General features: G+C 41.7%; 3 protein-coding genes across 4 annotated transcripts; 1 reads left to right on the top strand and 2 right to left on the bottom strand.

The window, feature by feature from the left end:
* Window positions 1-3,849: 3,849 nt before the first annotated feature.
* On the top strand, window positions 3,850-6,160 carry LOC105680105 (uncharacterized). Of its 2 annotated transcripts, XR_010891092.1 has the most exons (7): window positions 3,850-4,157; window positions 4,362-4,488; window positions 4,625-4,699; window positions 4,808-5,050; window positions 5,111-5,282; window positions 5,357-5,463; window positions 5,700-6,160. XR_010891092.1 is itself a non-coding variant. In XM_067358538.1 (6 exons), the coding sequence occupies exons 1-6, from the start codon at window positions 4,143-4,145 to the stop codon at window positions 5,936-5,938; spliced, it is 735 nt and encodes a 244-aa protein (XP_067214639.1). In that variant the 5' UTR covers window positions 3,850-4,142; the 3' UTR covers window positions 5,939-6,160. The 2 variants fall into 2 exon arrangements, 1 of the variants encoding a protein (XP_067214639.1); XM_067358538.1 differs by lacking the exon at window positions 4,808-5,050.
* Window positions 5,694-11,034, bottom strand: LOC105680098 (uncharacterized). Its single transcript, XM_067358539.1, has 3 exons — window positions 7,372-11,034; window positions 7,061-7,298; window positions 5,694-6,955 (listed from the first exon to the last, which is right to left on the bottom strand). Exons 1-3 carry the CDS (start codon window positions 7,734-7,736, stop codon window positions 6,245-6,247), a joined length of 1,314 nt encoding a protein of 437 aa, XP_067214640.1. The 5' UTR covers window positions 7,737-11,034; the 3' UTR covers window positions 5,694-6,244.
* A 12,348-nt stretch (window positions 11,035-23,382) lies between these two features.
* LOC105670416 (uncharacterized) lies at window positions 23,383-23,766 on the bottom strand. The gene has a single exon (XM_012363936.1). The coding sequence runs from the start codon at window positions 23,764-23,766 to the stop codon at window positions 23,383-23,385; it is 384 nt and encodes a 127-aa protein (XP_012219359.1).
* Between the last annotated feature and the right edge of the window lie 3,974 nt (window positions 23,767-27,740).

Genomic DNA, 27,740 nt, shown 5'->3' with positions numbered 1-27,740 from the left:
TAAAAAAAAAAGAAATAAAAAAGTATATGTAAATTATCAAAAAATAAAAGATTAAAAACAATAAATTAAATATTAATAATTAAAAAAAAAAACATAATATATTATATTAATGTTGATGGCTCAACAATGTCAACATTTTCGTTTTCGTGTACTGTAAAAGTACTTGTCACCTTTTTAATACTATTTCTGTATAAAATGTCGGATTTCATCAAAGATAAATGCTGAGCATTTATCTTCATGTTAAAAATTTTTTCTTTTCTTGCTTTTAATGCGGTTTTCAATACGCAAAAGGCATTTACGCTTTCCAAAGACAGTTTATTTCGTTTTTTTGTTTTTATGTCCGATAGGAGAGAAAAAGTTCTTTCTGAATCCGCATTAGAATTAGGAAGTGATCTAACAGCATTCAAAAGAGATTTAAGATTTTTATATTTATTAATATTAATAGGATACTGACGTTGTAAAATTTGTTTCCACATATCATCAAAACTTAAATATGAAAGATTGTTCTTTTCTTGTATTGTGAAATCTAAATGTAATATGAACCATTCTTTTCTTAATGCATTTGTGTCAAAACCGCCGAGAGTTTGAGCAATAAAAGAAACATCGTTGAATGATGTTTCTCTGTCCGAGTCAAATAAAGCTGTGTTTGCTTCGAAAACTTTCAATTTTAATAAAAATTTGTCATTGATTGGTAATCTTTTACAAATCTCTTCAGCAGTAATTACATAAAATTGCAAACAATTTTCGCGAATATTTTTAACTACGTCTGTATGTCCTTCCTTTACCAATTTGTTGAGATATTCTTCGCATTCATATCCCAAATTAATTTCAGCTAGAGATTTTTGATTTTCTTTTTGAGAAAATTGTATGTTGTCACATACTTTTTTTAATAATTCCGGTTTTAAAAAATGTTTACAGACTGTAGTTAAAAACTCTACTGATTTTGGTTGCAATAAATGTATCCTCGTTTCCATTCCTTGGAATATGCATTAAAAGAATTAAAAAAATATAAAATATGATTTAAAAATAAAAAATATGCTTTAAGATCATGATTTTGCATCATATATAATAAATCTTTTCCAGATTTCGACTTCTCGTTTAAAGCCATTTCTGTAAAAAAAAGCTTGATGGTATCCCAAGACTCAACAACTCTTTCAACACAAATGTGATAAAAAAGCCATCGTGTATTACACAACTTTAAAATTTTGCGATTTGTTTCCTTCATACTTTCACTAAAATCATCATATATAGCAATCCGTTTTGGACTATTATTGATGTAATTAGTGGTTTTCTTTAAAAATTCTTCGCAATAACTCGGAATTTTGGCGCACGCAGCATGCGAAATTAGTGCTGCAGCATGGCATGGGCATACAAATGTTAATAAATTCTTGCATTTTTTTTCTAATTTTGTTTTAAAAGATTCATGCTTGCCTGTCATGACGGACGCATTGTCACATGACAAAGCTACAATATTTAAAAATGGAATTTGAAACCTATACATTTCTCTTTGAAATGCTTGAAATAATTCCTCTGCATTGCTGCTTTATGCATTAATATTTATCAATTTTACCAATTGCGACCGAATTTCTAAAGAGTCAGGATCAACAAATCTAACAAAAAATGTCATCCACTTCTTGTTGGAAATATCAGATGTTTCGTCAATAAAAATTGAAAATTTCGTATTTTGTATGCTGTTGACCACACGCTGTGTTTTGATAGGACATAATACATTCGTAATAATATTTGTACATTTCTTCCGACTCATATTCATGTTTTGTAATACGTTAGCATCTTTTCCTACTTGTTAAAAAAATGTGAGAAGTTCTTTTGCCGTTTCATGCAAAATGTTTCTTTTGGCGATAAACGCAGCATATCGTATTTCTGCTGCTTTCTTTCGTTCATCAAACGACAAAACTTTATCTTCTGTGATATTCGATTCGTTTCTTTCTGAATTGTTATTTTTAGCTAATTTTTTGTGCGAATCGCATATTGCGTGACGATAAATTTGCGATAAACCACCAACAATAGTTTTTTTACAAAAGAAACATGAAAATGAATATACATCGTGTGGCACTTCGCGTAGCCATGGCTTACAAAAATCGATGTCTAACCATTGTTGTCGAAATTTTCTTTTTTCCGATTTATTTGGTTTCAACAACAATGGATCTTCTTTCTCTTTATGATATTTAGATTGTGCATGTCTTATAACATGCGACAAATAACATGTAAAATTTTTATTGCACACACGACAATGAAAAAGACTTTCGTCATTATCTACTTTGCTTATCCAATATTTAAATCGCTCATCGTTAAGCCAAGCTTCTGAGAAACTTTGTTTTTGTTTCTTTCTTAATGGTTCACACATTTCCTGCGCAATGAAAAATAGACAAAAACGAAGAATTAAAGAAGAGAAAGAAGATGAAGAATAAAAGAGATGCAAATAGAAAATTTATAGAAATCGAAACACTTACTTGGATATTTTCAATACAGCGACTAGAGATAATGACAGTAACAGTGACTGAATTGTCAATAAGAACTCAGAGCATTGTGCTGTGATAATATATGGATTATTATTGATATGTTGACCGCAGAGTGCGAGAGAGTGCGAGTAAGTAAACGTTACCCGTGAGATAGACAAAGAAGGAAGAAATGTGTTAACAAAGTTTTTCGGCAGACGGCCAAGAATTAAAAAAATTTGACAAACAATAGACATGAATAATAAATGTTAAATTTTGCGGCGATCACGAACGAAACACAACTGAAATTGATACGGCGATCTTATTTTATTATTTTAACTTTAAACTATTATTATTTTAACTTTAACTATTAATAAATTTGTATATTTAATTGTAATTATAATCCGTTTCTATATTCTATTAATTGATTAATTAATTTATTACTTGATTTATTTCTTCATTTTATTAATGTTAACAAATGCTCAAGCAAACATTTATATTAATTGTATTTATATTAATTATATGTAATTGTAGTTGTAAACCTCATACTCATACTTAAAATTAGAATATATAAATAAATTAATAACATATATAAAATATTAAATATTCCTAAGCTTATTTTTGTCGCAATTAACTCATGTTAATGTTTTAACAGGAAAAATGTTTTTTTACTAAAATTGTAATAATGTTACTTATTTTGTTAATATATTGTGATACATATAATTTTTTATTATAATAATAAAATTTATTAACAATATATAATTTTTATTAGTTTATTTTTATTTTATACATTAATATGAAAATCATATTCGTATGCTGCCAACGCTGCCAAATCTTAGCAGGAGAAAAAAGTCGCGACGTTATCTCAAAACCAGTTTGCTAGACTTGAAAGAAAACGCAAGACTTATGTCCACTCGCTCTACAAGCCGAGCGCACACGGACACGTGACGTAAGCAGTTCTTGGTTGTGTTGGTGGGAATCGTGGAAGCCAAAGTGTACAAATCTCCCAACACTGTTCGTAATAGGACATGATCTGGTCAATGAGACCCGAACGCGAATTATCACGCGGTAATATCTGAAGGCGAAAAGCCTCAGCACAAAGCTCTTCGAACGAGAGTCTGTCCAAGTAATGACGATCCATCGTCAATTACTAATCACAAGCGTTTACTACGGAAGCGTTCACTACAGAGGCGAATAAGTCACTCACACGAAATGGCGACTCGGCGCTACGAACGCGACGTATCACGAAATGGCGATGTTCACACGACCACGTGTAACGCGCACAAATATTGTGTTTGCAGGACAAACGGAAAATAATCCTGGATAGGAATGACAGGATATTCCGATAAACGAACTAAAAAGACGGGAGGTTTAATAATAACAATTATCAATCTTATCCCACTTCTGAGATATTAACGTACCCGCTGTAAGCGTTACGTTAGGTAATTACGCGATACGTACGATGCACCACCGATGGGTACGGCACGTACATCTACGACCGACACTATTCTCACAATAGCAATGGCGATACCGGTAATTACATAAAGGTACAATTTCATGGTGTCGCTTGTCGCTGCGATGAGTGGTCACGTGACCGAATTCTTGTCGCCAGCGACACTGCTAAAAAGTTGGATTAAATTCAACTTTCAGCGACATCGGTCTCGCGCATAAATGTGAAATTTAAACATGGAACTGCAAGATGTAAGTATAATAAATAAATTAATACAAGATTCATACTCAGAATCTTTTATAATAGGTAAATAAATAAATACAGCGTTATGTTCAAAAGAATCCAATTTGTTAATTTTGAGGTTAACTGTGATCACATCACAGTAAAATAAACATTATAAATTGTTAAATTTCAAAAAAAATTGTAAAATTGTAATAATTTCATGAAATTTTCAGATAGCTGTACATACTTGTGGAATATGTGAAATAATTATTGAGGAAAAAAACATTCCAACTCATAGTTGTATAGAAGGATATAATCGGTTGTTAATTGATGAAAATTTTTACTTCTATCCAGTAACAGGTATTATGTATATAGTATATATATATATATATATATATATATATATATATATATATATATATATATTTAATTTTTATTACATTTTATCATTGATAAGAATAGTATTTTATTAAAATTTATATTATTATTTATATAGATGATGATGGCATTGTTCGACGAAGCCTTGTTGACAACGAAGATGTCATTCTGCCAGTTCGTGAACACATTACAGGTAAATAGTGATTTTGATTGAAATCCTGAAAATTACAGAACTTAATCCAATGACACACAGTGCGTTTTTGCTTACTGGCTTAAGTCTGCATTTTCTAATAAAATTTAGGAACTATTAAAATACTTTCAACAATAAATAAGGAAGCATCACAAAGGGAAAATAAAACTAGATCTCTCAATAAAAGAAATAATCGAAAAGCTACGAAATCTACGTTTAATTATGACGACGAGGAACTTTTAATTTTATCCGTTCAAGAAAGAAGATCTCTCTGGGATTTTACTATTCCACTAGAGTAGCGATGCCTACGATTGACAAAAAAATTGTGGGATGAAGTGTCTGAAACATTGGGAGGTAAAAAAAACATTAAAAATATTTGTGGCTGAATAATTCAAAGAAAAATTTTTCTTACAGGTAAGCTTAGCGGAGAAGAAGCAAAAAAAAAATTTAAAAATTTACATGACGTTTACCGACGAATAATTCATTCCGAAAATCACCCCAGTGGATCGGCTAGACCTTCTCCTACACAAAAATGGCACCATTACGACTCCATGGAGTTTCTGCGCGATCTGTGCCTTGTCAAGAAGTAAAAATTAAATATTTTTATTAGGTACGTTTTCAAACTGTTTCATTTTTAACTTGTAATTTTTATATTTCTAGGGGAAAAGCTTCAAATATTGACACTGATGATGACACTTCAAGTATTGGCGAATCAATAAATAATGCAACTGGCGATGGCAATAATGATGAAGAGTTAGAAGTATTAGGTACTTGATTTATATTTATATCTGTTTGAATGTTTAAAAGTAAAATGTGATCTTCAAAAAATAATATGCTGACGCTCGATGCTCAATTTCAACATTAGAAGACATCATGTAGTCGAAAATACTGCAAAGATTTGTTATTTTTAGTCACATGATGTCTTGTAATGCTGAAATTGAACGTCGAGCGTCAGCGTAAAAAGATATTTTAATAATAATAATAAACAACCAATAAATTATAGGTGCGCCTAAAAAAAAAAAAAATATGGGACAGCAGCCCAGTGCACTGGAAAGGATTGCCGATTCGCTCTGTCAACCACCAACTCCATTTGTAATACCATCAGCACCCAAACCCGATGAAATTGATTCGACTTTAGCAGTTATTGGATGCAGATTAAGATTGATGAATCGAAAGAATCAGTTAGATGTTATTCAACGAATTATGAACTTAACTTATAATGTACTTCAAAAAGAAGATTGATTATTAATTATTTTAGTTCTCTTATTTTCTTATTGATTATTCTATTTTTGCAAAATATGTATGTATAAGTTTTATTTGTTCGCTTCATTTTATTATTGTTTTGGTAAAATACAATATAACAAAGTTTATAAAAGTTTATAAAAAAGTTTATAAAAGCATATTAAAGTTTATAAAAAAGATTGTATGTTATTATAATAAAGTTTATAATAAATTTTAAATTAACCACTGACATTTTATAATTTTTAATGTCATATTACATATTTTCATTTAAATTGCATATATGCAATTAGTAAATGATCATAAAAACTAACAATGATGGAATTGCCACGGTATGGCACCTTCGCTATTAAAATATTTGCAAAATTCTTCTCGAATTTGCATTGCTCGACGAGAACTATTATTAGAACCGCACTGAGTTATATCTGCAAATGCACTATTATTTATACAACCTCTCCAAGAACCTGGAACAAAGCCGTCATCATCTTCCTGATCAATTAGTGTTGGAGTAACGTATTCATTTTCTCCAATATCCCTCCGACGAATCCAATTATGGAGGCATACGATGGCTTTAACAATTAAAATTGTTTTTTCTATACTACAATTGATCGGTCGCTTCAAAATTCTCCATTGGCTGACTAGAATACCAAACGTATTCTCAATTGTTCTTCTAGCTCGACTCAATCGATAATTATAAATATTTCGCTCATTATTTAAACTACCTTTTCCTGGATAAGGCCGGAGCAAATAATCTGTCAACTGAAAAGCTTCATCACCCACCAGAACATATGGTAAAGGCGGTCCACCTGGGCTGAGAGGTTTTGGTGCAGGTACATTCATTTCCTTTGAATTGAATTTCAGACCCATTTTTGAATCTTTAAAAATACCACCGTCACTGCGGCGACCATAGGCTCCTATATCGACGAACGTGAACATATATTGTGCATCACAGATTGCAAGGAGAACAATACTATGGCTATTCTTATAGTTATAATAAGATGATCCTGCGTTAGGTGGACACTAAAAAAGAAATAAAAAGAATATTTAAATAAAGAATAAAGAATATTGTGGCATTAAACTTGTAATTTCTTCAATGATAAATGTAGCATTGATCAGTGACATTGCCTCAATAATAACATGTTTGCCGTCAATTGCTCCTATGCAATGATTAAAATCCCATTTTTCTTCAAATTCTGTAGCAAGGTGTAGCCACTCCTCTGTAGTTTTTGATGGTGGAATTACTTCCCGACAAATAGAGTTCCATATAGCATTACATGTTTCACGTATAACATTGCTTATTGTCGATACTCCAGCGAGATAATGATACGACATCGAATGCATCGAATCGCCAGTTGCTAAATATCTAAATATAATTAGATCAAATATAATTTTTTTAATTAATGACGTAATGCAATTATAAATAAAGATAAGTAAACCTCAATGTTATAGATAATCGTTCTGCGGGAGGCAATGGTTCTCTAATCACGGTTTGTTTAGTGATTGCAGGTGCCACTAAGTGTAACAACTCCTCAAATTGCGTAGCTGTCATACGATAATAATTCCGGAACTTCTCTGGTGTTAATCTCGGCACAGATACATAATAAAATCCATGTTCACGTCGTCTTTCAAATAATGGATCAATCCAAAACCTCTTTTTTTTATATTTTTTTTTCAAATTTGTACATTCATTAATGCATACAGCTACTATTAATTTATTTCTCCGTCGTTCCTCTTCATTTTTATTATACACAATCGCGGCAAGTTGACAGATCCACTTGTGATATCTTTCTTGATATGACATTTTAGAGTATTTATTTTACACAACACGCACAACACAATCAATATAATTGTAAAAAATTTATCGCTTAGCCCATTTACACGAGCGATAGTCAAAGTTAGCGACATATGAAATCACGTGACTCATTTGTCGCTGAATATGAGCGACGAGCGACACCATGAATACGAAGCTTAAATGTCCACTCGAAGTTACTTATCGAGGATCTGTCAGGATCAAAAGGCAGGACGGTATATTAGGTGCAAACACAATAATACAATAACGATATTTATTAATATCATTAACACTCGCGTACATACATCGTGGTACTGATTACCGAAAAACACGACGGACGTGTTGTTACACGAACTGCTCAAACGGCAATTGCCCGGCACACATGCCGTGACACGCTCAAGGATCGCCTATTGCATCAGCTAATCCTGATTGGCCCTTATTAAGGATATTCCTAGGCCTAGGTCGCTAGACGCAGCGCATTAGATAACTCGCGCGTGGTCGCGAGAACCGCGGGAAAGGGGGTACAGTGACGCTCAATCGGCGGCGCTGCACATCATTGCTTACAACTGCAAATGCAATCTCTTGTAATAATTAATTAATAGAACGCATTGCCGATAGAGGAATAAAAAAAATAACAAAAAGAAAAGCAATCTTTTGTGCGTATCTTTACGCAACATTACATGTATTCAGCAGTTTATTACAAAAGTTATAACAAGTGTAGTTAATTTTATCAATGTTTTGTAAAAATTCGTATTAATTGTGTTTTCTCTTTTCTTTATTGGCAATGCGCTTTATTCATTGCAGGAAAAAATTGTATTTACAGATTTTACATCTGACTCCTTTCCAGTATATTGTATTGTCAATAAATATTACATAATTCAACGTTATTATATAATTCTATTTTATGTAATAAAAATGTCCTGAATTAGATCATCCGCTTGCTTTATTGCATCCACTTCGTTGTATTATATATTCCTAGATCGAACCTAAAAAACAAATTATCAATAAGTATTACATGTCTTTATAAGTTTATTGCAAGTTATCATTAAGATTATCATTAATACATAAGTAATTAATTAGTAGAATAATAATACGTATTATCAATTTTATTATTTTTTATGAATTTAAAAACGATATACAATACATAATGAATTTGTTATTCTATTTATAATAACAACTATATTTCTATAGGTCAGGGCCTAATAGAGACTAAATGAAATGGATGTTTATACACGTTTGTCATATATATACATTTATATATATAGATATAATATTTATGATTTTAAATTTCATTTCTGTATAAAATAGCTAAAGTTGAAAATACATAAGATTGAATAATTTGGACTACAACTTCTAAAATATATATTAGTTGGATAAAAATGTTATTATTAAAAGTATAAAAGTATTTTTAATAGCAACACCAGTTGACCCTATAAGGTATAAATGATAGAAAATATCTACGTGGAAAATTATATTTTGTCGTAATAAAAGAGCACACTATATCTATATACAGGGTGTCAATTAAGTCCCGGGACGGCTGAATATTTTCTCATGTAAGGTATTTTTGAAAAAGGTCAAGGTCATTTCTGAAGTAATTTTCAACGAGGAATTCAACGGTGACCTTTAATTTGACCTTGAGCTTGACCTTCAAGGTCATTTCAAAGTTAGGTTAGGTTTTTTAAATAGAAACCCCCTTTTTTGACACCGGCAATTGAAAGAGCGGGAAATTTTACGTTTAGATATGTACTAAGTCATAGGTAGTGTTTGATCTTGAGGGTCACTCTAAGGTCATTTAAACTCGAGCAAGGTCTGGATATCTTATGAAATAAATGGTTTTCAGTTTTTTTTTAACGACCAAAACTAATAACTTTAATAAGGCGTATTTAGTAGTGACCTAGAGCATAGCATTAAAGATGACCTTCAAGGTTGTTTCAAGGTCAACTTTTTTTATTTACTTTTAGCATTACCCAGGAATAACGACGTGGACGTAGTAAAATCTATTCCCTTTGGGGTGCTTGATTAGCGTGAGTCCCCTTGCCTCTCACGTCCGGGGTGCTTGATTAGCGTGAGTCCCCTCGCCTCTCACGTCCGGGGTGCTTGATTAGCGTGAGTCTCCTTGCCTCTCACGTCCGGGGTGCTTGATTAGCGTGTTTTCTTTCAAGATTCGAAGTTTAGCGCAGATGTTCAAACTGCAAACCTTGAGCTTCTTGACAAAAAGCTATGCGGTTGTAAAAATGAGATACAGCATTACGAATCATCACTCTATCAATTAAAGCGGCCTCTTGCATAATCCGATTCCGCAGTTCATCTAAGTTTTGTGGTTGAGTGGCGTATACTTTACTCTTTAAGTAACCCCAAAGAAAATAATTAAGAGGCGTCAGATCAGGGGATCTAGCAGGCCACTCGATTTCACCTCTTTTTCCAATCCACTTATGAGGAAACTGAGTATCTAAATACGCTCGAACGTCCCTACCGTAATGAGCGGCTGCTCCGTCCTGCTGAAACCATGTATCATCATAATTATTATTGCTATTTCTCTTATTCTTGGTATAATTTGATTTCTGAGCAGCTGTTCATACATACCGGCATTGAGATTACCATCAATAAAAAAAGGGCCTATAAGTGTATCATTCAAGATGCCAGCCCAAACATTTAGCTTTTGTGGATATTGTGTGTGACTGTCCAACATCCAAGCAGGATTTGTTTCGAACCAGTATCTGCAATTGTGTCTATTCACTTCACCTTTTAAAGTAAAAGTAGCTTCATCTGAAAAAATTATATTGTACAAAAAAAGAGGATCTTCATCGATTCTGTTCATCATCGTTTCGCTAAATTCGATCCGACGATCAGGATCATCTTCATTAAGCTCCTGTACCAAATGAATCTTGTAAGGATGAAAATGTATGCTTTTCAAAACTTTACGTACTGTTTCATGAGAAGCGTCATACTCATTACCGGCTCTACGTAGACTAAGATGCGGGTTTTCAACAAATGCTTGAGCAATTTCAATCTGTTTCTCCTCAGATGCTACAGATTTTGGCCGACCACTTCTCTCAAGGTCCTTGACAGTCCCATTATCTATATAGCGCCGTACAGTCCTTTCGACTGTAGATTTTGAGACAGGATTTAACCCGTCTCCATTACGAAAAGTGCGATTAAATAGCACCCGAACTTCATTATAAGATCGCACTCGACCCAACCACGCATCTCCCCAACCACGCATCATTAATAGATACCCTCTTTTGTTCCGAAAGTTTAGCATACGCCATAATGTTTTCTTGAGATTAAGGTAATACGTAAATCGTATGTATGTATTTACGTAAATTTAGTTTTGATTCGTAAATTCGTATAAGATAAAAAAATGGCGACAGATATTCATCCGCAAATAATAAAATAAAACCTATCATTTAGAATGACAAACGACTTCTATGAAAAGAAATATTTGTAAAGAAAAATAAGAATTAAATCGTATAACTTTTATTTTACGACGTAAGCGCTCCCATTCAATAAAAAAATGAGTTAGCATTATGTTAAACAACCTGGGCAAAATTCCGAGTTAACTCATCCAAACGAAGTTGTCACCGTATGCACAGTGGCGAGTTTACTCGTCATAACACGTATTTGTATGTACGATAACTGTTGATGTATTGTCATTTACCACCACTCAACTACGATTTACGATTTACACACGACATTAAACATTATGGCGTATGCTAAACTTTCGGAACAAGAGAGAGTATCTCTATTAATGATGCGTGGTTGAGGAGATCGAGTGCGATCTTATAATGAAGTTCGGGTGCTATTTAATCGCACTTTTCGTAATGGAGACGGGTTAAGTCCTGTCTCAAAATCTACAGTCGAAAGGACTGTACGGCGCTTTATGGATAATGGGATTGTCAAGGACCTTGAGAGAAGTGGTCGGCCAAAATCTGTAGCATCTGAGGAGAAACAGATTGAAATTGCTCAAGCATTTGTTGAAAACCCGCATCTTAGTCTACGTAGAGCCGGTAATGAGCATGACGCTTCTCATGAAACAGTACGTAAAATTTTGAAAAGCATACATTTTCATCCTTACAAGATTCATTTGATACAGGAGCTTAATGAAGATGATCCTGATCGTCGGATCGAATTTAGCGAAACGATGATGAACAGAATCGATGAAGATCCTCTTTTTTTGTACAATATAGTTTTTTCAGATGAAGCTACTTTCACTTTAAAAGGTGAAGTAAATAGACACAATTGATGATACTGGTCCGAAACAAATCCTGCTTGGATGTTGGACAGTCACACACAATATCCACAAAAGCTAAATGTTTGGGCTGGCATCTTGAATGATACACTTATAGGCCCTTTTTTTATTGATGGTAATCTCAATGCCGGTATGTATGAACAGCTGCTCAGAAATCAAATTATACCAAGAATAAGAGAAATAGCAGGTAATAATTATGATGATACATGGTTTCAGCAGGACGGAGCAGCCGCTCATTACGGTAGGGACGTTCGAGCGTATTTAGATACTCAGTTTCCTCATAAGTGGATTGGAAGAAGAGGTGAAATCGTGTGGCCTGCTAGATCCCCTGATCTGACGCCTCTTGATTATTTTCTTTGGGGTTACTTAAAGAGTAAAGTATACGCCACTCAACCACAAAACTTAGATGAACTGCGGAATCGGATTATGCAAGAGGCCGCTTTAATTGATAGAGTGATGATTCGTAATGCTGTATCTCATTTTTACAACCGCATAGCTTTTTGTCAAGAAGCTCAAGGTTTGCAGTTTGAACATCTGCGCTAAACTTCGAATCTTGAAAGAAAACACGCTAATCAAGCACCCCGGACGTGAGAGGCAAGGAGACTCACGCTAATCAAGCACCCCGGACGTGAGAGGCAAGGAGACTCACGCTAATTAAGCACCCCAAAGGGAATAGATTTTACTACGTCCACGTCGTTATTCCTGGGTAATGCTAAAAGTAAATAAAAAAAGTTGACCTTGAAACAACCTTGAAGGTCATCTTCAATGCCATGTTCTAGGTCACTACTAAATACGCCTTGTTAAAGTTATTAGTTTTGGTCGTTAAAAAAAAAACTGAAAACCATCTATTCCAAAAGATATCCAGACCTTGCTCGAGTTTAAATGACCTTAGAGTGACCCTCAAGATCAAACACTACCTATGACTTAGTACATATCTAAACGTAAAATTTCCCGCTCTTTCGATTGCCGGTGTCAAAAAAGGGGGTTTCTATTTAAAAAACCTAACCTAACCTTGAAATGACCTTAAAGGTTAAGCTCAAGGTCAAATTGAAGGTCACCGTTGAATTCCTCGTTGAAAATTACTTCAGAAATGACCTTGACCTTTTTCAAAAATACCTTACATGAGAAAATATTTAGCCGTCCCGGGACTTAATTGACACCCTGTATATATTACAACGTTTATAATTATCCATTTCATTTAGTCTCTATTAGGCCCTGACCTATTATCATCTCTTTCAGTTTAATAAATAATTTAATTATAGTTGTTAATTTAAATAGAATTACAACCTCGTATTACATAGTTAAATTAAATTTGCAATTTATAAGTGGCATTCAAAAACAATATTCAAATACATTGAGTACATGAGTTAGATAATTAATTAAATATGCTAGTACGTATTATTCATTTGATTAGTTATTTAAAAACAATATACTACATATTATTATTTTTAACATGTTCACAATTTATACTGACAATGAAAAATAGAAACTAGCAGATATTACATTATATTACCACGATTTGGCCGTTCTGCACGTGCGCGACGTCTGTAGCCTGCGTACGGGATATATGTATAGGTACAACGCTTGCGCACAACGCACAGAGTCTGCTCTAAAGTGAGAAATAAATATTATCCGCACCGTAATATTTTTCGAAACTCTCAAGCACAATCAGCAATGTAGGAGTATTACACATATTTTATTTCACACACGTATACCGCTGTGTGGCCAGATTTGAGTGAGCTCCGCGCTTCGCATGTACATGGCTTGCGCATGCGTTGCTGGCGATACATGCCGATATGTGTACATCTGAGATACTAGCCATCCATCGGCAAGAATTTATAAAGTACATCCCAGACGACTGAAATAATTTTCATAGTTTTCATGACATTTCGACTTTAGACTTTAATATCTTTATTTATACAGCATATAGAGCAAAAACAAGCATACTTTTATTATATATTTTGGGTATGCGCTATCGATTGAGCCTATTTTTAAATCGATTGGCTCAGGCATTACTGAGATCCAATAATCTCGGCTCGTCTCAACTTTCGGTCTCGCGTAAAGAGATACGGTCGGTCTTGCGCTGCGCGTGAACTTGGCGCGAGACACTGCCGTGTCTCTTGATCGGCACCATCAATTAATATAGAAATCGCGGATGTACGCGGCACTTTTTTCTTAAGATTTATAACCTTGTCTTTGAAACTACTATTAGTAGGTTCTCTCCTATTATTATTATCCAAGTTACTACGATTTGTATGCCTATCAATAGCAATATTGTCATTATTAATATATCTTTTAGGATCCCCGGCAGTATATTTATCATTAATAATTTCATATTTCGAATTAGTGTCGGATTGTGTACTATCTTTGATAGGGGTGGATTTCAAGCTCGCTTTTTTCCTCTTTTGAACACTTTCTGTTTCGAGGGACGGACCATTCGATTTCTTTATTATCCATAGCAACAAAGTTCTCCAAAATGTCCTCGTCACTCATACTAACAATGTCCGCTCTATTAATTATATTATCATTTTTAGTATTAATCATAGTTTTTTTATATTTATTTACAGGTTTGTTTTCGGCGTCTGCCAAAATCACTTCACTTCGACTCATACTAGTTTTAGCACTCGGAACATTTTTAGATTTAGTAGAATTACCAGACGGCACTTTGGAGCCCAAAGATTTAGCATAGCTTTTTTCTCCACTTGAGTAAAGAGTTGTCTTAGATTCTTACTCTTACCTTTACGTTTTCCAGGAGCATCTGTGGAGGACCCAGGATAATGGAATTCATCCGTCTTACCTCCACCCGAATTTAGATCCTCACGGAGAAGCCTCGTTTCCCGGATGAGCTGCGACATGCCATCCCCCAGTCTGTCCAGAGAGCGGATGATTGCCAGATCAATCTCCACTCGGCCCTCAGGTTCACGTAAATCACTGTCACTATTTAATATTTTCCTCTTATTGGAAATTACTTCCCTGTCTTTAATTGTATTTATTTTAGATGCACTGCGCAGATTATCGGTGATAGGAAGAACCGCATCCAATTTACTATCACTATTTCCAATATCCGTCACCAAAGGTAAGTCTCTATTATGTACATCAAAGTCATATGCATCTTTTATGAGTTCTCTTCTTTTTAGTTCCTTTAGTTCTAATTCTATAGAGTCCAATTTACGTTTGATGTCATTAGCGGACTTCTCCATGTCGTAAAAACGAGCCCTCCAATACTCTGGATCTTTGTCCGAAGTGGCCCTCCTGGACAGAAGGTCACTCGTTCTTCGTATCACCTCCAAAAGAACTTTTATCTGTCCGCTTAAGGAACCCTTGATGCCAGAAGATCTCACTCTAATGGAATCTATTTGCTCTGTCATATCTTTAATTTTTAGGTTGAGTTAAGGAGCGTGCTCGAGTACTAAGCCGGCCTTCTCCTCATCGATTTTCTTTCTATTATCAACAGAGAAGTGTACCGCGTATCTATCCTCCTCTGTTTCATCCTCCTCTGTTTCATCCTCCTTAGAGGGGGAACCTCTCTTTTTCCTTTTCCTACTAGTGGAAGTAGCAGTTGTTTTGGCTTTAACATTACCTTTTCTTTTTTGTCTCGAGGAGGAACCAGAGGAACCACCGGAGACAACCATTTCCTCCGTGTCCGAATAATCCGCCGTACATAAGGAGGCCGGGTCAATTACGCCCTCCTCATCCAAATCAATCAAGATGGACTCCAAGGCTCCGGAGGGACCAGCCTCGCTATCGCATCCAGAGGGAATCCTGTGTTTTTTCCTTAACGGCAAAATTGTAATCGAAGAACCAAGTTTCTCCATACTGGCGATAGTAGGTCGGCACCCCACGCTCGCCGTAGACGTGGAGGCCAGCCCTTGGCATGATGACGACCCGTGGGAACAGGGATAATATCCCCCACGTGCCGGTTCTCGGAATCCGACTCCGAGACGTTTTGATCAATATTCGTGTTCATTTCATAAAGAATAGCGTGGTTTTATTTGCAAGAGTTTCCTTCTCTTGGTGAGACTCGATAATAGTATACACACCGCACTCGTTATGTCCCACTCTATTTATGGTAATAGAAACGAGAGCAGTGCTAGTAATATTCTGGTGTAGTAATAATATACTCAATTAAATATAGCAGTTCTATGCACTTATAATCAGTTTCTCAGTCCGTAAAACTACGTTAATTCATACATAACTATATTTTATAGCGATATTTAACACTTTGTTATCTTCATTTGTCTATCTTATAATTAATTGATCAATCAAATAATCAATTATTTACTAATAATCCTTAACTAATAATGACTTACTTGTTTCAGGTGCAGACTTTCAGCAAAGTACTGAAATGTAACAGTATAATCCAATTATTTATATTTATATTCTTTAATCATTGATATTTTATTAATTGTACTTTTTGTTTCAGGTCCGTCCACAGCAGGACTGCAGGAAGGGGAGGAAGCCTCAAAACACCCGTAGTAATCGTTCATTATGTATATAAACTTCTGATATCCATTTTATTTAACCATTAATAAACAGATTGATTCACTCAAGTTAAATCTTATCATATTTAATAACTTCCATATAGTACAGATCCACAGAAACACACATTAAACCACACTCATCAAACATACAGGAGTAAGTTTAACATACAACAAATTAACCACTTTGATACCATCCAACAAATGGAAAGAGTGTTCTCAAGCCAAGAACATAAACATAAATTTACAGGTAATATATATCTATTTTATAGCTAGTTTATTTCACTAAATTTGTCTTTTCGAACTCATTAATTAGAATTACTTAAGTAAGCTGTTATAACAAAATTCAATTCAAGGATAATTGAGAAATTAATAATAAAGTAAAATTCTTGCTTCAATCTTAAATCCACTCAATATTAAAGTAGATAAGGAAACGAGATAGACTCGTCTTCCATTTCTCCAAATTATTAATATAATCCTTCTAGACAGACATTTAGAAATCAACCCACACATATAACAAGTAATGTACGCATAGGAACCTATGGAACCTATGGAGTTTACTTATCCTACTTTTTCTAATTTAACTTAATCCTCTCGATAAGATAAACTTAGAAGTATATACACTCTAGTGACTATAATCAGTAATAATAATGATAATTTAGCCTTAATCTTACATCAATACTTTATATCCAACAATTCCAATTTAGTTAATGAGTAAACAGTATTAATTGTTCCTTCACTCACAATCTCACACTATAGTAGTATTAACTATAAACACTACACATGAGAATATTCAGTCTTACTATAATTCTTATATCTTCTAATTTATCTATATTACTATAATTTTTTAATATTTAGGCAGTTAAATATTTTTCTCAGTTTTCCAGCTCAAACACTCACATGAATTTTCTCGTTCTTTCTAAAAAGTCTATATGTACACTCTGACATTTAAAATTAGCGATAATATGCAAATCACTATAATGATAATTTATGCCGTAATTAAACTAAAGCGACTAAATCACCAGCGAGATCATATAAATTTCATAAGTACAGTTCTTTTGGTTCTTTGCTTCATTATGTAAGAATTACAATACACTGACAGGAAAACAGGTCTTGCTGCATGGACGCGTCAAGAACTTGGCGCGAATCAGCAAAAACATCCACTGCTTAAGTCCATAATCCTTGTACAATTATCCAAATGTTTTCCAATTTCCTTTTAACGAGTCCATTAACAGAGTTTCTTCAAATACAATTCCATGACCAAGATATAAGGTGTGTATATTTAGTCTGTAAAAATTATCTTAATTAATATCTCAAGTATCAATAAGTATTAAACATATTATCAGCACACATATAATATTCACGTCACAATTCAATTAATCTTATGCAAAGGGCAGAATAAATCGCTAAATAATGTTTGTTTCGATATTAACCTATGCCATATGTGACGAACAATAATGAACAACAACAGCAATGCATATAATCGTCTGAGGCATATCAACGACTACTCTACCCAAAGCACAAATCCTAATAACAATTCAAATGAAAATACAGAAATTCCTTCACAAATGCATACTTCAAGTGTCAACACATTGCACTCTTTTGAGTCATAAAAATGCAACTGCATAGATAGGCAAGTCTAAAAACGTTGCACAAAAGTTACTAGATTATTATTAATAATCAGATTTGTAACTGACTGCACGATAAAACATAACCTCCAAATCAAAAGCATATATTATAGCAAATTTAAGATAATAACGGATTAGTGTCTCCCTAAAATCAATTTACTATAATAAATCAGTAAAATTTCAATACGTTTTATTAATAATTGTTATAGAATTCGTTATTAATAATTATAATCAACCACCAGATATGTTGCACAATAATTTATCACAAAAAACTAAGTAATTTAATCAGTTTGTCACACAATATCAGAAATCAATAATATTAATAATTTTCTTAACATTATTTAATTAGTTTATTCCAGAATTTAATAATATAATAGTATGTAACGGACAGCTGTAGAGAAAGGGTTAAGCATAGTATGATATGCAAAAGCTATACTTCTCACAGACCGCCTTCGATCAATCTGTGTTATAGATAGGACACTATGGTGTCCCATAGATCTCCACTAACGTCGAAAATCATTGATCTTGATGATAATAATAATAATTACATCTAAATTGCATATTACTTGCCCACACACAAATTCGCGTGCGCATGCGCTGGAGACGATCCTGCCCAATGCTTTATTGCATTATATGCTGACAGATAAGCATATATGTGGGAGAATAATATTTCACGCATCGGACGTACGTCGATCTGAGTCGCGTTAGAGGCGAGTCGACGATTTGTGTTAGTCCGACTATGTGTGTATTGTTAATTTATGTGTGTATTATTATTATTCGATGAGGTCAGTAATATTTTGAAGAGCGATGCTTCTGACCACGATGACGATCTCGTTTTAAGAGAGAACGTCCGCGACCGTTGACGAGAGAACAACTCTGATCTTCCGTATCTTATATTCTTTTTACTTTAATAAATTTACTGGTTTTACATAAAATAAATTGGTCAATAACCAACCAAAGAAAATCCTACATATATGCAGGTATCAAGCCATGCAACTAGAAATAATTAAGCTCAACGAAGAGTATTTTCAATGTAGATCAACTCAAAAATTTATAAGCACTGTATAACTTGTGCCCAAAAGACACCAGGCAACATAACCTTACTTTATCAAGTGAGTGACTTATTATCAAAGAAATTGATCAAAAAATAATCAGATGTAATAAAAACTTCACCAATTTGAGCATAAGGCAGTACGCTGAACACGATTATGTCCTTATTTTCATCCATAGGAGCCCCAGACAGTCCAGAATAAGTAACTCACAGTGGAGCTGCACAGAGACACGTCCGTCTTGCTCGGTGGTCACACGAGACTCCTTTTTTTTTTTTTTTTTTTTTTGGTTCGGGAGGGGCAAGCCCCTCCCCGGGGGTGGGGAATCTTCCAAAAGACACCCTCTGGTGTGCAATGTGGATTTCTAGAAACCCACTGCCAAAGGGTAGTGTTGGATTCGTCTGGGGGCGTGGTTTGCGACACCACATACACCCCCAGACGCCTACCAACTAAACCCCACCTCCGTAACGTTGCAGCCCTCTGCCGTTTTGGGGAGATGGCCGGGAATCGCTTACGCATTACTTCCAGCTACCCCTCCGGCTGCCGGTTGCCCGGTGCCTCACTAAAGGTGAGGAGAACTATGTTCTCCCCCCATCCTTGAGTACGCTTCCCCGATCAGGGCCTAGGCCCCGCGATCCACCAAACCGCGGACGAGACGGCAGCAAACACCCACATCAATCAGTGTGGGTGCCGCTGGACGACTCGCCCGCAGAGGATCCTCTCTCCCTCTTTCTGCTCCTCGGCTCCGGTTTGCCCGGTGGCAGCCTCGGAGCAGCGAGGACCCGCACCTTGGGGGGCTTTTGTAGAGGACTTATTTCCTCCCCCCCCACCCCCTTTGGTCGCTTTTCAGCTGGGGTTCGGGAGGCCTTAATTGACCCCTCCAAACTTAGGTCTCTTCTTGAGCTGGCCCTACTGGGACCAGCCTCCGGGGACTTCTTCCTCCGCCTCCTTTCCTATCCTCCAGAAACGACAGGGCCCACACCGACTGCTGCGGCGACCCCACCGCTCCCAGAGGGGGGAACCAAACCTCCCTTCTTTGGAGGGGCGCGAGACGCAGGGGGGATCGGAGGACATTTCTCCGATCCCGCCCTGTGATCCGCCTTCTTTCCGGCGATGGTACACAGGGGGCAGCGAGTAGGACGCTCACACGTTGCCCCTTTGTGTCCCTCTTCGCCACACTGGAAACAGCAGAGGGCCCTATCTACTTTAAATGGATACCTCTGCTGTGTATGTCCGCGCGCCAGGCAGCGGAAGCAGCGGGCCGGCCTGTTCGTCATCAGCTCGACCCGTACGGAAAAGGACCACCCAATGGCGATCCTCCCCGCTTCCGCTACCTTGACTACGGCCCTAGCAGGGCCCTGTGCCCATACCGTGCGCTTACCCCTAATAGGCAAGCGCAACGGTCCCACTCGGATCTCCGATTCGGAGCATCCGCCCTTGGCAGCAATTGCCCGGCGGATCTCCTCCTCGGAGACCGTCTCCTCCACGCCTCTCAAACGAAGGTCGAGACGTTTCGTGGGTCGTGACCCTAACCCCCTCGAGATTATGCTTTTGGAAAGCAATTTGGATAGCGGAGGTCAGGCGACATGCCTTAGCCTCCGCATCCTGCCCTCCGCCTGGTATCTCGATCAGTATCCCTTCATTGAAAGATCTCTTGGCGTCGACCTTGTCAACCCCAAGCTCATCCAACACAATCTCCCGCCTCGCTACGACCAGTGCCTCGGACAGGTTACCCTGTCCGGTAATTAGCACTGCCGCCGAGCGCGGGAGCCTCCTCCTCGCCGCCTTGACCGGGTTCCCCTTGGGTCGTGCCTTACCAGGGGCCTCCTTGATGGACTCGGCCGGGCTCGAATTGCAGGAGTGGGGAGGCTAGGCCCCGTCCCCTTCTTCGCAGCCCTCCCCTTCCTATTGTTGCGCCGAACAACGGTGGTCCACTCACTGGGATTTTTTGTTGCCGGCGCATCATCCCCGTCCAGGGGAGGACCGGGGGAATTGGCGGGAGACCCCGTCGAGGGTTGGGGAAAAGCGCCTCCAATCCCACGAAGGACCGCCTCCCTCCCGGTCTTCCTCCTTTCTTTTTCTTTTTCTCCCTCCCCCCCCCCCCCCGCCTTGAGCAACCTTTCTAGTGGGAGGTGCCCGAGAGCGGGGAGAGGCAGGGGCCGGGGGAGGAGTAGGCCCAGCCGCTCTCTCCTCGAGGCCCCTCAGCCTTTCGCCAAACCTTTCAAGGGTTTTGGCGATTCCCGCTAGGCTTGCCGCTAGACTTGGGTCACCTGGCAGGTGGGGAAGGAGGGGACCCCCTTCACTCCTCTCCACTTCCACAGCAGTCCCCCCAGAACCGTCCGTGCTAGGGGAGGTACCCTCTTCCGTAGGCGAGGCGGGTCTCTTGCCGGCCCTGATGTTGACAAGCTCCGCCTGTTGCTTCCGGGTCCTGCGTTGGAGACGGCCATTCTCAGCCTTGAGGGACCCCATATCCCTTTCCAACGCCAGGACCCTCTCCCTCCAGTAGCCCGGGTCTCCGCCCTCAGAGGCCCTAGCGGCCAGGGTCCGAACGACCTCTCTGAGGACGTAGACACCGAGCTTGAGCTTGCCGCTCAGCTCCCCTTTCAAATTTGCGGCTCTCTGCCGCACCTCCTCGATGGAGAGGAGCCCCTGATCGATGCTTCTCAGCATTTCGTCAGTCGTGCCCCTCTCCATCCTCCTAATCTCTTCTTCCGCCCTCTTTTTCTGCGGGCCGGTGAAGCTGGGCGGCACCACCTCCGCAAAAGGGTTGCCCCCCGCGGAGGTTCCCCCACCCGAATTCGCGGCCGCACCCTCCGACGCACTTCCTGTCGCAGAGGTGCGCATCTCTCTTTCCCCATCGTCGGAGTCAGACTCCAACGCCGCCAAAGGAGGGGCGGGTTTAAACGGACCAAATCCGTCCTTTCGCGGCCTCCCCTGGCCTCTTCTCAGTGAGAGGAGCCGTCCGCCAGCAATCCTCGCTGTAGTGCGTGGCCGGACGGCATCCGTCCCCGGCGAAGGTCTGTGGGTCCTTCTATTGGGGGATTCCCCAGGTTCCCCCTCCATCAACTCTTGCATAGGGAGGCCTTCCACCGCGGGAGAAGCTCTCCTCTCCCCCTCCTTCTCCGAGGAAACAGGGTGGGGCTCCGGTGACTCGCCTCCATCCCCCTAAGGGTAAGAGGAAGGAATAACTCCCCGCACCTCTCCACGGAGTCGACTAATTCACCATCGATGACCAATTCCACCGCGAGGCTCGACGTCAACCTCGCGGCTAGCCCTACATCGGATGACGACGCGGCGGAGGCAGGGACGATACCCTCATCCGCGCCGGCAGCTGAGCACCCGAATCTCTGCTGCGGTAACTTCTCCATATTTTCCGACATTTCGGTTCATTTTTTGTAATTTGTTGACAGAGTTTTCTTCTCCGAATTTTTTATCGTGATTTTCCTTCCACTAGGGCGGTTGTCGACCAAGATTAACGAGCCCGCCCTGCCCGGATCTTTTTATAGAGGTTGTATCACTCTTGCAGCCCGTGCAAGCGCAATGCTTGCACCGGCTCCCGGCCCCAGACTTGGGGTTACTGTGTGAGTCTCCACGCCCCCCCTCATGCAATGGGAGGCCCAGCCGTTAAGCCGGAACACCGGCGTACTAACGAGACTGGCCAGGTCCCGGATTTTTTCTCGAGGTTTACTCCTCTATCCCGGAGGTGTGTTTTCCAAAAACACACCTATCGAGTCCGGGCACCCGGGGGTTTGGAATCAGAGTCTCCTACCAGCGATTGGATAGTACCCTCACGAAGTCGCTGGACTCCGCACGGCCCCTCCCAAACGAGGGAACCGTGAACCTACCGGGGGTGGGGGAGTGAGAGAGGCCGCTATCTCTCCAACCCCCCCCAACCCTACTTTGGCGCTCCAATAGCGTCCGGGCGCGGGGGGCGTGGCCCGGCTCGGCCACCCCATCCCCCTCGGCCCCTTCTTCTCCTCGCCAGGGCAGAGGTTGATCCCCTCTCGCTCCGCCTCCTCCTCTTGGCCTCCTTCTTTCGAGACATGACCGTCTCACAGAAGGAGGAGACCGTCTCCCAAGCCCCCTCCCCCTCCAACATTCCCTTAACCAGGGAAGGGAGGGAGAGGTCTTCGCCAACCACTTCAACCAGGACTCGACGCTCCCAGCCCACGCCGAGCAGACTTCGAGCGTGTGCTGCGCCGAGTCCCGGCTGACCGCACAGTGGTGGCACCGCGTGGTGTGCTCCTTACCGATTCAGCACAGGTAGTCAACAAAGCAACCATGCCCGGTAAAAACCTGCGCCATTCGGAAGGAAATGCCTCCTCCCCTCCTGTCTACCCACTCCAGTAGACAGGGCTGGATGGCCCCGACGGTCCATAATCCAGGTAAACCCGGAGCGTTGTGTTCGCCCAGTCTGTGTTCCCACTTCCTGAGCGCCCACATCCGGACCCTGGCCTTCTCTTTCGCCACTTCTCTGGGGATGTTCTCGGGGGAGATGCCGCTCCGTTCGACCTCTATCGCGCACCGATACGACTCGGCACGTGATTCAGCGACCAGGTCGAACGGGAGCACCCTCGCCAGGGTCGTGGCCGCCACGTACCACACCGTCCGGTAACACCGGGCGACTCTGATGGCCATGCGCCTGTTTGCCCTTTTAACAAGGGACATGGCGCGTCTATTGGCCATCAGGTCCTCTGCCCAAAATGGTGCCCCGTAAAGGGGCTTCCTCCATCGGCCTAATCACCGCTGTCTCTCGGGCAGGCGTGCTGGTCAAAGCCACGCCCAATGTTTCCCCCTCCTCTTTGACCGCTTCAGCGGGAACGGGCGCGGGTTCCGAGGCCGCGCTCTTCAGTTTCGCCTTCTCCTCCGCCACCCCTGCAGGGTTGGGCACGAGGGCCCGTGCCGCGCCCAATGACCCCGTCTCTTCCTCTTCCCTTTTCTGGGACAGGAGTGGGTGTGGGTGCCAAGGCCACATCCAATTGTCCTGCTTTTTTCACCTCCATCCTGGTGGGAGTGACAGGAACGGTCGCGGGGGCCAAGGCCGCGCCCGTCCTCTCCTCCTTCTTCCTCGTCTTTTTCCCTTTGGACCCAGGCGGCCCGGGTGCGGTCACTGGGACCGGTGCCACGCCCACAGTGGCACTTCTTCCCACTCTTCCCCAGTTCTTAGGGGCCTTACAGGCAGGGCCCCCCACTCTATGCGTGTGGGAACCCCTTATCCCTGCATACAGGGCAGCTCACGGGGTCCTTGCAGTCCCTAGCGTCGTGTCCCGTAGAGCCGCACCTGTAGCAGGCATTGCTCCTGTCTGACGGGTTCTTGCAGTTGATCCGCACGTGGCCCGTCTCCATACATTTGTAGAACTGCAAAGGTCTCTCATCTAACAGGGATACCCTTGCATTGCTCCACCCCACCTTGATGCTGCCCCCCTCCGCGACCTTGATTGCAGCGTTGAGGGGGCACCGCACCTAAGTCACCCCCTTTCCATTTCTCATTGGGGAAGGCCGGACAGGTCCAACTTTAACCAGTGTTGGGGGACATCCCCCCACCTTGACCACGGCATCAGCGACCTCGCTTGGCTCGATTGATTCCATGAGGCCGCTGATCCGCAACTCCCCCGTCTTGGAGGGTCTGACCACCCTCACACCTTCCCTTTTCTGAAATGCTTTCCTTAGGGCCTCAGCCAGGGCATCAGCCTTCTTCTCGCTATCTAGGCCCGGTATTTCCAGGCGGGTGGCTCCCGTCCTGGCTGTCTTGGACTTCAGATGCTCGATCCCAAAATCGTTGAGGCTGATTCTGCCCCTCGCCTCCCTCATGATCCGGGTGTAGTCCCCCAGCGAGCACGTGACGATGATCACCGCCATGCTGGGGGGCCTCCGGATCTTTTGAGTCTTCGTGGGGGCGGTTTGAGCCGGGCCCTTCCTCTCCTGTTGTCCTCCACTGAGTTTCATTTGGGCCGCCTGGGCCATCCTCGCCTTTTTTCCCCTCCCCACCACCACAGCGTAGTTTTGGTCGGCAGGTAGAGGAACTGGTACCCTCTTCTGTTCTTGCTGCTGCCGCTGCTGCTGCTGCTGTTGTCCCTGCCGTTGCCGCTGTATGGGGGGGGGGGGTTCTCCCCTCCTGTGCAGCCGGTGGCTCCGCCAGGGTCGCGGCCAGTCCTCCCCCATCCCGACGCGGACGTGGGGTTCCTTCAGAAGGGGCGGTGGAGGGAGGGAGAACGGCCTCGGCCTTTTTCCTTCTCTTGCCCCTCCCCCACCCCTCCTTCGGGGAACTCTTTCCCCGCTGTTGTGGCCGGGGGTGGGACATATCCCAGTTCAGCTAGCACTGCCGGTAACACCTCTTCCAATGCCGTCATTATTCTCCGGATCTCCTCCCTCCCAATAGAGGGAGAAAAAGGAGGGGGAGGGACATTTTCTCTCTCCCTCTTACGTTGTCCCGCCGTTTGATGCCGCTCGGTCTGTCGGAGGGACCCTTTTTTCCCTCCCGTCTCATCCATCTTCCCCATCAAACCCAACGCTGGGCTGATAGGGAGCTGATCAATCGTCGAGGCAGGGATGGATGGAGGAGGGACTGCTGCTCTCCTCTTTTTCAGTTCCTCCATCTCTTCCCTTAGCCTCCGATTCTTCGTTCGGAGTTTCTCTATTTTGTCCTGCATTTCCCTCTGCTTCTCAGGAGGAGGTCCCTCTCGTGGGTAATAACATCCTTCCTCCTGAGTTTTTTGGGCCTTACGTCGTCGTCTTCGACGGCCCCCCTTCTTTCACTTGTAGACGTTGTCCCTTTGGGTAATCCCATCACCTGTCCCTTTGGTGTACTGAAAAGGGGCTCCCCATCCTTGAATTCACTCAAGGAGGAGATCACCCCTTTCGCCTTCCTTTTCACTCTGGCGGGGGAGGCATCTCCGCCGACCCTATCCGCCCTGGCGTCTTTCTGCAGCCGACCAACTGTGGTTTTGTTGACCACTGTGTCTCGGCCGGCTACTTCATCCCTTCTCTCACTCATCTCCATCCGTGTCCTTGCGGCGACCTCCTGTATTGCCATGTTGTCATCATCGTTTTGTCCGTCTTTTGTGTTTTTGTTTTTTGTATTTGTATTTATTCCCATATTTGTCCCACGAAATTGGTAGGAAATACAGGTCCTTCCCGGCAGAGCCTCCTTACCGGGATAAGGCGACTAAAATACTGTGGGGTTGCGCCAGGTACCCCACAGGGATCGTTTGCGACCGCACATTTTTAGAGTTTCTGCGGCCATTCAGCCCTCGGCACGATGCCTTCCACCTTGGCTTGAGACTTCCGCGCTATTGTCCCGAACCCGACACACCAATCGGCGCGCACGCCTTACGGGCCCCCAAAAAGAAACTGGCCCACTCGGCGCACGCCACCGACCGGCCAGCGGGGAGACCCGCCTCGCCACCCGCCCGCATGAGGCCCGACATGCGGCGGATCACGAGCAACGGCATACCCCGAAAGCGTGCTCCCGGGAATGAATGCGGATTCCCCCGGGGAACACGTCCCGACGCAGCCGCCGCCCCCTCACCACCCACATGCCAGCCCGCGGAAACGGATCACAGGTCCCCACCCGGGCGGGCGTAAATGAGGTGAGTTGTGTGTGAGTGTGTAAATGAGGCGTGTGTGTATGGATAATGTGTGAATGTGTGTGTGTATGCAGTACGGAAAATAGCACCCTACGCATCACCACGATGCGCGGGAGCCCCCCGCCAAATGCATGCATGGCCCCCGACTTCCGAGCTGCTTCACTACAGCGAAGGCGCCCAGAGAGTACGGGGCCAAGAATGTGTGTGTATGATCGTGTGTGTGTATGGTCGCGCGAGCACGGGGAAGGACGACCCCCGGCCGAATGCGACGAGCCCGGGTACAACCGGGGAGGAGAGCAGCGCACCTCCTCTCCACCAATCCTGTGATTTATTCTCGGAGTTTCCTTCTCTTAGGCCGACTGCCCACCCAGGGCTAACGAGCTCGCCAACCCGGGTCTTTTTATAGAGGTTTGTCCACCCTCGTAGTCCATCTTAGCTACGCTAGTACCGGCCCCCGGCCCCACAAACTGGGATTACGGTATGAATCGCCACGCCCCCCCCCCCACGTGCCATGGGGGGCTCGACCGTTATGCCGAAACATCGGCGTGCTAACGAGGCTGGTCAGGCCCCGGATTTTTTCTCGAGGTTTACTTCTCTATCCCGGTGGAGTAAATAACACTCCTAACGGATCCAGGCATCCGGGCGATTGAAGTCAGGGCCGCCAACCCCTACCGGCTAATCGGGACAAGTCCCTTGAGGGGTAGCCGGACCCCCGTTCCCTCCTAAGAAGGAACTGTGCGCTCTTAGCACCGCAGAAACACCTTTTTAGGTATTCCCACGGTAAGCCCTCTCACCACGACAAGGTGGCGCACAACGAGAGGGACGTAGAAATAACCTTTTTTTTTTTTTTTGGTGCTGGGGCCACCCAAGGGTGACCCCAGGGATGGGAAAATCTTCTAAAAGACCCCCTTCCGCGTGCAATGTGCAGTCCTAGTGACCGTACTGCGGAAGGGGAGTGTGGGATTCACCACCCCAGCGGAGCTTTGCTGGAGTGGCGCCTACCCACTAAAACCCCACCCCTTTTTC

Source organism: Linepithema humile, chromosome 7, assembly GCF_040581485.1.
Source record: "Linepithema humile isolate Giens D197 chromosome 7, Lhum_UNIL_v1.0, whole genome shotgun sequence".
NCBI lineage: Eukaryota > Metazoa > Arthropoda > Insecta > Hymenoptera > Formicidae > Linepithema > Linepithema humile.
Note: the sequence above shows the minus strand (reverse complement) of the source record. Positions and strands in the feature narration are given on the sequence as shown.